The 12183-nt window shown below is 48.3% G+C and overlaps 1 protein-coding gene across 8 annotated transcripts in view; it reads right to left on the bottom strand.

Annotated features, from left to right (window-relative positions):
• ENTREP2 (endosomal transmembrane epsin interactor 2) overlaps positions 1 to 12183 on the bottom strand; it is a 371116-nt gene that overhangs the window by 173113 nt on the left and 185820 nt on the right. For 7 of the 8 annotated variants that reach the window (XR_009562815.1, XM_060293730.1, XM_060293735.1 and 4 more), the window contains one exon: positions 1731 to 1787. Coding sequence is in view for 4 of the 8 variants with exons in the window: in XM_060293730.1 (XP_060149713.1) it covers positions 1731 to 1787 (57 nt within the window). In the remaining 4 variants the exon portion in view is untranslated. Of the gene's footprint in view, positions 1 to 1730; positions 1788 to 8021; positions 8045 to 12183 lie in introns of those variants that run through there. The other variant, XM_060293734.1, reaches the window with a different exon arrangement.

Raw genomic sequence — 12183 nt, 5'->3', positions numbered from 1 at the left:
GGCCACTGGTGGAAGCAAGCGGGGTCTTTGAATCTGGTGTGGGGGGAGCAGCCGCTGCCTGGAAGGCCCGCCTGGATGGGAGCAGGAAGCAGATGTTCACGGCGTTAAGACACGAAGTCTGGGGTCTGACAGCAGCTGGTGTCACCCTAACCGACCCCTTACCTCCCTGACTCAGCAAAGCAGCCAGTTGAGCTGGGGGAGCCCTTCCTCCTCGTCTACCTGGAGAGCTGCTGGGCTGTGCGGAGCTGGGGGGTGAGCCCCTGGAAAGCTCGGCTGCAGGGGCTCCCGCTGGGGCCACCCTCCTTGGGCGAGGCCCCGAGACCCACCCTACTGCTGCGGGCACCCCCCCACCCCAAGGACACACCTGCGCCACCTGCACAAGGAGTCCTGACCCCTCAGCAGGCATGAGCACGTGCATCCTTCACGGTAAGATGCCCAGTCCCGAGAAGCTCCATCCCAGGGTAGGGCTGGGGCAGGCGTGCGGTGGCCGGGGGACGGGTGCCCTTTCTCCCATCCCACGCACCCACCCGAAGGAGGGCGGCTTTCCTCTGTCCAGACGCCAGGCTGAGGGCCTACTCTCTCTGCCCTGCAAGGTGGGGGTAGGTCAGGAGGGATGGGCAGGTTGTCCCCGTTTCCCTGAAGGGGACCCACGGCCCAGTGTCTGCCGCCATTTGCCCCTGCACAGAAGAGTCAGTGTCTCAATACACAAGCCGTGATTTACTTTAAAATAATCCAGCAAGGGGCTTAGATGAAACAGGACCAGTCAATGTTGATACCATTGAGGACGGATAGGGGTACACGGGGTTCACTATACTAGTCTCTCTACTCTGGTGAATATTTGAAAATGTCAATATAAAAAAATTTTAAGGAAATTTCTCAGTATTTTGTATAAGAGGAGGCCCCCTGAATTAAACTACCCCTCCCTCCCAGTGCCTTTTCAGGATGTCATGATTCCCCTCACGAAGGAGGAGGTGTTTACAACAGACAAGATTTGTGTGTCTTTTTCTATTTCCATTAATATTTAGTATGTCATTATCTCCAAGTCTAATCACTTAAAGAAGAGATTTTAAATAATTGATTACTACCTAAGAGGAAAAAAATCCATGCCGTCTTTTTCATTATCCATCAAAACCCAGAAAACCTCTCTGTATAGTCCTGACGTGGACACATAAATATATTAATGCACATGCTGAGAAGAACACACATACAAATCAATAGACATAAATTCACCCCGGGTACTTTCAGATGGAAAAACCATCATCCTCTTTCCACCCCCCGTGTGGCGTCTTCCTCCCCAGCATGAGGCCTGACCCCATAAGACAGGGCTCCAGGGGCACCCTTTTCTTCCTTCTTCCAAAGAAACATCTATGCAAAGAAATACCAATACCTCATAGAGTTTCACAGTCTCCAAAACACACAGAAAGCTAACATTTCTCGAACTCGGATGAGCTACGTCCTATTGTGTGATCACCCGTAAGCATATGCATGTGCACGATCGTGTTTATCAGTCCAGAGAAAACGCTTGCATCTGCACTTATTAAAATGTCTTTGTTGGTGGCATGTCCTCCAAGAGGGCACAACACCAAAAAACAGAAAGAGGATGGCCCGTGAGCGCCCGTGGAGGGGGCAGCAGGACGCCCAGGGTCAAGACGAACGCGCCTTGAAAGCACTCACAGCTCCGCGGGCAGAGCCCTGCTCCATGGCCGCACGGGGACCCGGATGCCACTTACCACGAGGGACAGGGGCCTCTTCCAGGAGACGACGCCGATAAGTCCCGACAGCAGCACCTGGAACAGAGGGAGCAGGGGGTGAGGAGCCTCCCAGGACTTTTCTAGAGCACAGCACGCAGGCAGGAGTGGGTCATGGTGGTGGGTCTGTCCCTCCCGACAGTCACACCCGCAGCCACCACGCGGGGCCAGAGTGACCAGCTCGCAGGGATGCCGAGAGCAGATGCGCTTTCTGAACGAGCCTCCCACCCACCCCGGGCCCTCAGCCTTATCCCCCCAGGTCCTGAGAGACACTTGCTGTGTGATTTAACATCACAGACAGCACTGAACACACTACTTTGGGGAAGGCGGTGCTGTCCCCACTCACAGGTCACGCGCAACCTGCCCAGCGGCCTGAAGGCTCCCTCTGTTCTCCCACACCTGGGACCCCCCCCCCAGCCCCTACAGGGGTCTCCCCTTCACTCTCACCCCACCCAGGAGGCTCCCTCGCTGTCCACACTGGCTCTAAGCTGCCCGCCCCGGCCCAGGCCAGCCCTGCCCGACCCCTGGCCCCCGCCCTGCCGAGCGTGTCCCCCCAGAACCTCCCCAGCAGTGCCCCCTCCGCCCTGGCTACCCTGTCGCCCTTTGTCTGCCAACTCCCAGGAGAACCACCCTCGGCTCCTGGCACACCCTTCTTCCGGGCTGCCCCCCAAGCCCACGTCAGACCCATGTTTGCTGATCCCCATATTCCCAGTCTCCTTGTGTCCAGGCAGGGCCACTGGACCACAGAGACACAGCTGCACCCCACGCCCACTGCCCACCGCAGTCTGCCTTCAGAGGGGTAGCTGGATGCAGCAGACAAGGGCCGTTACCACCTTGACTTTCCACAGTGGGCCTGGGCCAGGCAGTCCGGGACCAGGCTGGAGGGGCCGGGCTGCACTTCCCCGGGATTCCAAAAGGACCGACCCCAGACCCAGAGCAGAACGCGCAACTGAACAGACCCACAAGGTCCCGATGGTGACAGAGCCCAGTTCACCCTCCAGCACCTCTGCACTGAGCAGGACCGAGTCTTAGACCCTGCAGCCTCCACCCACCCAGTGCCGTGCTGGTCTCAGATGTCCAACAACACCCGGACCAGTTGTCTTTATATGAAAGGCTTTAAACCTTATTCACACACGCGCGCGCGCACACACACACACACACACACACACACACTTAACAGAAAAGAATGAATGGAAGAGCTTCCGCATGCTCTGCTCCCCAGCCTGTCACATCTACCTTCTCTCTTCAGGGCACGTACCTCTTCCAAACGCAGCCAGTGCTGCAAATGTTAGACAACCGTTTTCCCACCTCCCGAGTCTCCCCTCTCCGTGATGCTGCCCAGCTCCAGCTGCAGCCATCACAGAAACCCTGGGCTGCTGTTCCCCACCCCCCTGCCCCACGGTCTCCGAGGCCAAGTCTCCGTCATTCTTCTCCACGTGCCTCTAAAGCCGCCATCTCCCCTTCCGCACCCAACACTCCACCCACCAGAACACCCTCTCTGGTGTCGAATTCTTCCTCCTCAATGGACACACGACTTCCCCCTAGTCATTTTCCGTTGGACTGAGCTGCCATTTCTCCTAAGGATAGGCTGTCGGGACTCTCACCATCACCTCATGCTGGAGAGCGCACACCCTGACCTCTTCTCTCCACCTCCAAACCTTCTTGTGGAGAATCCAAAACTTCTGCCAACTCCGCCACCAACATCTGAGCTCCTGGCGCGTTCAGGAGCCGCAGTCGTGAAGCTGGGTTGGCTCTTCCTCTCGACACCTCTCCTCCCCCTCTGCTTGCCCTCGCTCTCATGATTTACCTGCCTGGACGGGGTGCTCTGCCACTCACTCACCTCTGCCCCTCCACTGGAACTGCGCTGGACGCCTGTCAGGTGAATGTCACCTCCCTGGACGGGCAACCAGACCCACACAAATCCGGTCCCTGCTTTCCCACCAGCACCGCCCTAAGTGACCCTCCACTCATGTCCTGGCCACTTCGGGCACCAAAGCCACTGCATTTCTCAAACACGAGCCCTGGAACGGAACCCCTGCAGGCTGTCTTCCCTCCATACTCAGCACTCCCCTCCTGTCACCGCCCACCTCCTGGCCCCCTGCCTCAGCCCCACCCCTTTCTCTTCCTTCAGATGATGGCCAAGCTCTGGGGGCTGAGCTCTGACCCCACCATCCGCCTAGGATGGGGCTTCCACAGTGTCCTCTGTCTGCCCTTCACACCAACACTGCCACGCCCAGACTGAGGCTGGAGAGAGGATGAGAATTCTCAGACTATCTCCCAGAAGATGTCCACTTACGCTCTGCCTTCTCCTTCTCATTTCTACCAGATGAAATTTCACCCATCCTTCCAGACGTGGCCCAACGCCTCCTCACCCAAGAAGGGCCTAGGAATTCGAGGGAACATGGGGCCCCACTGAACTCCCAAACCACCCCAGACCTCTCAAGTCCTCTCTGATACGCACAGACAGAACTCCTTCATCTTCTAAGCTGAAGCTGCTAAAACTATCAAGTCTCGGGCTTCCCTGGTGGCGCAGTGGTTGAGAGTCTGCCTGCCAATGCAGGGGACACGGGTTCGAGCCCTGGTCTGGGAAGATCCCACGTGCCACGGAGCAACTAGGCCCGTGAGCCACAACTACTGAGCCTGCGCATCTGGAGCCTGTGCTCCGCAACAAGGGAGGCCGCGACAGTGAGAGGCCCGCGCACCGCGATGAAGAGTGGCCCCCGCTTGCCACAACTAGAGAAAGCCCTCGCACAGAAACGAAGACCCAACACAGCCAAAAATAAATAAATGAATAAATAAATTAAAAAAAAAAAAACTATCAAGTCTCTACAATGACCAGGCCACTTACAACAGGGATTTTACTGGACCTCCGAAGAGCAGGGGTTTCTAAACACAAAGGAAGTTAACAGCACTTATCTTAGGCCACAGTAAAAATTCTTGACATTTCCCATCTTCATCATGAAGTTATAATTCCACAAATCCCCTCAAATAATTTTACTTCCAACAAACATGGACTATTTGCTTCTTGAAGATAATTTACATTTCTAAATATCAATAATAACTATAATTGGGAATGGGTCCAAGTCCCCTATACGAAGGCAAAGAATAAAACCATCAAACGCAATGAGGCATGGAGATCCCGACCTTGTATAATGCCTTCCCCTTGAGTGTGAGTAGGATGTGCTATTCCGTGACTCTCCCCAGGGACGGCATCTTGAAATGATGTTGCCCTGGCAACACCTTGACTGCAGCCTGTGGGACCCTGGCCAGTTGACCCTACTAAGCCATGTCCAGACTCATGACCCAAGAAATCTGTGAGATGGTAAATGGGTGTTGTGTTAAGCTGCAAAGTTTGCAGAAATCTGCTCTGCAGAAATAGAAAACAAATTGTCAGGGACTGAACGTCTGTGTCCCCCCCAAACCCATATGGTGAAGCCCCAACCCTCAATGTGGTGGTATTTGGAGGCAGGACCTTCAGGAGGTGATTAGGGTTAGATTAGGTTGTGAAGGTGGGGCCCCCATGATGGGATGGTGACCTTATAGGAAGAGAAGGAGAGAGAGATCTCTCTCTCCACATGTACACACCATGGAAAGGCCACATGAGGACACAGAGAAGTGAGCTGTCTACAAGCCAAGAAGAGGGCCCTCCCCAAAACCTGACCATGGCAGCATCCTGATTGCAGACTTTCAGCCTCCAGAACTTCAAGGAAACACATTTCTGTTTAATCGGCCCAGTCTATGTTAATTTTTTAAATTTAATATTTATTTTATATTGGAGTATAGTTGATTTACAATGTTGTGTTAGTTCCAGGTATACAGCAAAGTGATTCAGTTATACATATACACGTCCATTCTTTTTCAGATTTTTTTCCCATATACGTTATTATAGAATATCGATAGCGCTCCCTGTGCTTTGCAGTAGGTCCTTGTTGATTATCTATTTTATATATAGTAGTATGTGTATATTAATTACAAACTCCTAATTTATACCTCTCCCACCTTTCCCCTTTGGCAACCATAAGTTTGTTTTCAATATCTATAAGTCTCTTTCTGTTTTGTAAATAAGTTCATTTGTATCGTTTTTTTTAGATTCCACATATAAGTGATATCATACGATATCTGTCTTTCTCTGTCAGACTTATTTCACTCAGTAGGACAATCTCCAGGTCCACCCATGTTTCTGCAAATGGCATTATTTCTACGATATTTTGTTACTGCAGCCTAAGCTTACTAATACACTAACATTTCCAGAGTGGGATGCTGGATTTTTGTTCCGAAATATCCCCTCTCCCTCCACGTCTGCTCTCAGGTAGAGCTGACTTCTCTGCCTCTGGTACAGAAACACCAGCACCAGCTCTAACAAGGGTGACTACGTTAGAGTGGAGGAGACTTTCAAAGACCAGATGCTAGGCTCCTCCTCCCTGAGGGTGCCTGCTCCCATCCCCATGGCAACCAAGGGAGGGGACCATATCCCTGCTCTGAAAAGACAGGGACTTAGGTTGAACTGCTGTTTGCTCTATCCTAGCAACAAGGCAGGACGATGTTGCATGTTCTGCCATATCGGTAATTCTGCAGGCTTACTTTGTACCACTCCTGTGAGAAACGGCTCCTGCATCTAGCTGGCCAGTGAAATTATATCTCAAGTACCCTCTGTCCTGTTTAATTTGCCAGCATTGTTCTTCAAAGTCTGCAGTTTACAAAGACACTGAAGTGGGTCAGAGAAGAGGAACAGACAATTCAGTAGTTGTGAAAGAAAAGCCAAAAAGAACAGGAAAGGCATCATGCTGCCCAGAGAGGAGGGTTAACTTTCCCAGCACCTGTGAGTTGCTGTGAGGACGCCAAGTGGCTCTTTTCTCCACTTCCCCACCCAGCCTACAGAGATGCAAGAGATAAAATTAGAAACGAGAAAGAGCTTCCTGCTGTTGGGAGCAATGAGAGGGGATAAGAGACTGCGGGGAAGTAACAGCAGCTTTACAGCAGAAGTCCTTGCCTTTGATTGGTGCTGCCCCTGTACTCCGAGGCCCGGAATAAATCAGTCCTTTAAATCTTGTCTCTGAGACTGAAAAGTTATTTCACTGACTAAAATCAGGAACTTTCTTCAGATCTTCCAATCTGGTTCAAAGGCAAACAGTAATGCAACATTTCGGGTAGTGAAGCAACTGCTTCCAGAATGCAGACTTGAAAACCAATTAAATTATTTCACAAAATATATGGCCGGCTGCCCCACAGCTACAGTGGTACCAGTTTACCACTAAAAAGCCAGCATGCACGTGTCTGGAGAAAGAACTGCTGTTGCAATAAGGGCACAGATAGTACTCTGAGCTGCTCAGAATGAAAGACGTCTGTGGGTCCCCACCTTCCAAACCTTCCGGATTGCAGGCCTGCGCTACGTGGGCCTCATGGAGTAGGTGATCCTCCTACTTTATCCCACCTCCATTTTCTTCTCTTTCAGCCTGGTTTTCTTTGTCTGGGTCTCCCCGGGGCCACATGGCCAGGTTCCATCAGGTGTGAAGGCCCTCAGCCTCCTGAGTCCATTTCGGCTCCCGTCTGGGAAAGAGACACCTCTGCAGCCTTCCCATCCCACCCATGCCTGTGCCGCCTTCCCTCAGCACATTTCCTGCTCCCAACCGTTCGCTTTCTCTGCATATCAGTGCATCAAACTCAGAACATCCACAAGGAAAGCCACTCTCCTCAAAGGACCTTCTCCACAATAGAAAAAGAACTCTGCAGCTTTCATTTGCTTTTCATATAGTAGCAAAGCTATAAATCGATGACAAAGTTGCCCCATGAAAGAAAAAAAAGTAAAATCATATAAATGTTATAAATAACTCAGAGCTGAGATACACACCACCTGTTCTAGTGCAATGTGTGTTTCCTTGATGCAAATTAGCTCACGTACGCTGGGTACCAAACTCATGTGCCCTGACTCTGCCCTGTAATATGTAGGCTTCTCCAGAGCTGTTTACTCTGAAATTAGGGTAGTTTCTAGACCTGACACTGGATTTTGTTATTTGATGAGTAATGTCACACATATATTATTATACTTTTAAAAATAAGTTGATTTTAAAATGTTTTAAAATAATTAGTTTCCTTTGTAATCCTGTATATTTTATTTCATGCACTTAAAAACCTCATTCTGAGAGGGACCCCAAAGACCTCACCAGACTGCTCTACCAGAAGTTAGGAACCCTTGATTTAGAAATCCTTGATTCAGTGCAGATCTTTTAATGGCAAATTCCCCTTTTTTGTTTATCTGTAAATTTCTTACTTCACCTCATGCTTGAAGAGTAGTTTTGCTGGATACACAATCCTAAGTGGACAGTGTCTTCTCTCAAGAGCTTGAAGATATTATTCTACTTTCTGGTTTCCACTGTTGCCATCAAGAAGTTGGCTGTCGTTAAACTGCTGTTCCTTGAGGGCTGTTGCTCACTCTTTAAAGACTTTTAAGATTGTCTCCTTGCTCTTGGTGTTCTGAAGTTTCTGCATGATATGTCTATGTGTGCATTTCTTTTTCTTTATCCTCTTTGAGATGGACTGTGCTTCTGAATCTGTAAATTTATATTTTTCATTAGTTCTGGAAAGTTTTAGCCAGTACTTCTTCAAATATTTTCTCTCCTACATCCTCTCTGTCGGGGACCCCAATAGCCACATGCTGATCCTTCCTACTTCATCCTCCAAATCCCTTAGTTCTTCTTTCACATCGGCCACACCCGTGCCGCTCAGTATTTCATTCTGAATATTTTCTCCAGGTGTATTTTCCAGATGACTAATTTTCCCTATTAATCAGCTGTTGAACATTTGCATTTGTTTAGAAAAATTCAATTGTTATATTTTAGGTATTTAGAAGTTCTATTTTTACCTTTCCCCAAATACAGCTATTTGCTTCAGATAGTTTCTTGTTGCATGCTCATCTTTAGGATTCTGCCCATAATTACTTTAACTGTTTCACGTTCAGAGGTTCTAGAGTCCAAGGGGGTAGTGAAAGGAAGGTGTCTAAGTCTGTCCTTCATGGTTTCTGTTGACCCCCACTCACTGCAGCTGGCTTTCTTTGATGCCTGCATTCTTGGAAGTCTTTTGTTGTGAATACAGCACTTGATCTTCATCAGTGAGTTTCTATGGACCCCACATGGAGGAATTTTTCCCAATAGAGTTCTGCCAGTAACCAGGGAGCACCCAGGATTCGTTAACACTATGGTCTCCAGGGACCTCATGGCACAGCATGGAGACCTCAGGATGAGCCCTTCTGGCCAACCTCGCTGTGCAGGGGGTAACCAGGCTCAGGGCAACCTCCCTGCAGCCATGCACTGCTCTGACCGCTCCCTGCTCCCTGGACTCCAGCCACCTGCGTGTGTGTGTGTGTGTGTGTGTGTGTGTGTGTGTGTGTGTGTGTGTGTGTGTGTGTGTGTGTGTGTGTGTGTGTGTGTGTGTGTGTGTGTGTGTGTGTGTGTGTGTTTGCAGATGAGGTGGGGGGCCTCAGAGACCTGCAGTGCCTCAAGAAGCATGTCTTTTGTCCAAAACCAAGGCATAGGCAGATCGGTGTCTGGTGAGGCCCACTTCCTGGTCCATAGACAGTGGTCCTTCCACTGTGTCCTCACTTGTGGAAAGGGTGAGGGAGCTCCTGGAGTCTCTCCTATAAGGGCACTAATCCCATTCATGCGGACTCCACCCTCATGACCTAATCCCCTCGCAAAGGCTCTACTCCAAATACCATCACACTGGGGACTAGGATTTGACGTGTGAATTTTAGGGGGACACAAACATTCAATCTACAGCATCCAGGATGTCACAGGTGATTTTCTAATGTATAAGTTACAAATATTAGTATATTTTTATATTGGTTTATATTACTTTAATTTTTTTTTTTTTTTTTTTTTTTTTGTGGTACGCAGGCCTCTCACTGTTGTGGCCTCTCCCGTTGCGGAGCACAGGCTCCGGACGCGCAGGCTCAGCGGCCATGGCTCATGGGCCCAGCCGCTCCACGGCATGTGGGATCTTCCCGGACCGGGGCACGAACCTGTGTCCCCTGCATCAGCAGGCGGACTCTCAACTACTGCGCCACCAGGGAAGCCCTATTACTTTAATTTTATATTAATTTATACTAGTAATATAAATTACTAATGTGTTATGCAAAATATAAATTACTACAGTTGATTCCCTCTCAAATCCAAAAGCTAAATGTACCTATTAACACTAAGAAATTGGGAAAGTGGCCAACAGCTACAGGCAAATTCTTCACAAACTTCAAAGCACAGAGATTTCCGACACTATTTAATTTTTCTCTGAGCACAGAGGGCGAAAACAGGAAACTTTCCAAATTTTTTTTTACAAATGTCAGCATAACAATTACAAACCTGTAAAATATCAAAAGAGTAGAAAATAGACCAATTTTACTTATAAACAGAGGAACATCAATTTTTAAATAAAATGGTAGAAAACAATTTAGCAGTACATTTAGAAGGATAAAGAACAAGGCAAGGGGTTCATGTCAGGAATGAAAAGATGGTTCACTAAGAGGAAATGTAGTAATAAAATTAATCATTAATATGATAAAAGGGAAAATTATGGTAATTCAGTAGATGTAGAAAAGGCATTTGATAAAATTCAATCTCCATTTTTTACAAAAAAAAAAAGTTCTTCATTTAATAAGATAAAGATGCCCACAATCACCACTTATATTTAAAATTCTTCTGAAAATACTAGTGTGGTGTGTAGACCAGTGAGAGGGTCCCAACGACCTCCACCTCTGGTGTACGCCTTCTACAGAATCCCCTCCCCTTGAGGATGGGAGGGGCTGTGAACCTGATGGATTTCGATCTCCTTGGGCTGAGGTTACACTATGTGACAAGGGTGAAAGGATTTTGCAGCCATACTTGGGTTCCAAATCAGTTTGAGTTAACTCCCTTAAGTCAATCCAAGGGAGTTTCTCCTGGGTGGGCCTGACCTCATCAAGCAAGCCCTCTGGGTCTCGGCCCTTCCTGAGTCAAAGATTTGAAGCACGTGGGAGATTCTGCACTGGCCTTGCAGGGTGCGCTGCCCTGTCGTGTTGTGGGTGGGCTTCTCCATCCCACAGCTTGCAAGAAAACCACGAGAACGAGTTCTGCCCACACCCTAGGGAGTGTGGAAGCGGATCTTTCCCTGGTCAGGTCACCAGACGAGGCTGCATGGAGCCTCACCTTGATTTTAGCCTTCAGACCCCGAGTGGGGACCCAGCCCAAATGCTCCAGACTCCTGACCCACGGAAACTGTGACATAATAAATCTGTGCTGTTTTAAGCGTCTATGCTTGTGGTCATTTGCTCTGTAGCAACAGAAAACGAATGTAAGTACTGGAAAGGGGGGCAAAATTACTACTACCTGAAAACGATATACTTATCAAACTAGAAAACCCAAGGGAATTGATAGAAAAGAAAAGAAAAAGAAACCATAAGAGGATTCAGTAAACCATCTGGTTAGAAAAGTAACATACGAAGAAAGTATATTACGATCAATACTCACATTTATTGAGCACTGACGGTATACCAGACACTTAACCAAGGTTTTATACTTTACCTCTTTGGATCCTGACAACCCTGAAAGGCGTGTGTGATCTTTGTGCCCTACTGCACAGATGAGAAAAGTAAAGTACCGAGAGGTTAAGTGACTCACCCCATTCTAATGTCAGGATATAAACTCATGAACTACAGAAAAAATAGCTTTCACATAGGCATGTAAGAAAAGCCCGGTTAGAAAAGAGGATAAAATTAAGGAAAGATTATTCCATTTGTAACAGCAAGCAAAAAGGCAGACTGTCTTAGAATAAACAGACTAATGTGAAATGAAGGAAAGCACTATCAAGAAAATCTCAAACATCTACTGAAATCATAAAATACTTCACTATTAGATGGAAAAAGATTCATTTCTTTAAATAGAAGGACGAAGCAATACCTAAATCCCATGCAATTCTCATTCACATACTAAAAAGGGGAAAAGAAAACCTATCCAATCAAAAGTGTTGGGACAACTGATTAGACACTTGGATAGAAATAAAGCTTAATCTTTACCTCACTTTTTATACCAAAAAAAATTCCAGAGGAACCAAGAAGTAAATCAAAACATGAACACCCTAGAAGAACATGGCAGAATCTTGAAAGAATCTTTAGAAAAGAAGTCAGCCTTTTGAGCCACGACACAGAATCAAGGGTCCTAATAGAAAAGATGAATGAATTAAATATTTATTTTTAAAAAGCACCTGCATGTGATGAACAGAATCTTGGTTCTCAGTCCTAGGGCCTCCCTGTATAAGAAGTACAAGGCTCTGACATGTGACGTGGTAGCCTCTGGACAGAGTGGGCACAGTGCCATCCCCACCCAATGTTGGCCTTGGCCATGGGAGGTGGGCGTGGCCGCCAACCCAAGGCACCCCGGGGGTATCACGTGTTGCCCCTCGCCCTCTGCGC

Source organism: Globicephala melas, chromosome 2, assembly GCF_963455315.2.
Source record: "Globicephala melas chromosome 2, mGloMel1.2, whole genome shotgun sequence".
NCBI classification, from domain to species: domain Eukaryota; kingdom Metazoa; phylum Chordata; class Mammalia; order Artiodactyla; family Delphinidae; genus Globicephala; species Globicephala melas.
Note: the sequence above shows the minus strand (reverse complement) of the source record. Positions and strands in the feature narration are given on the sequence as shown.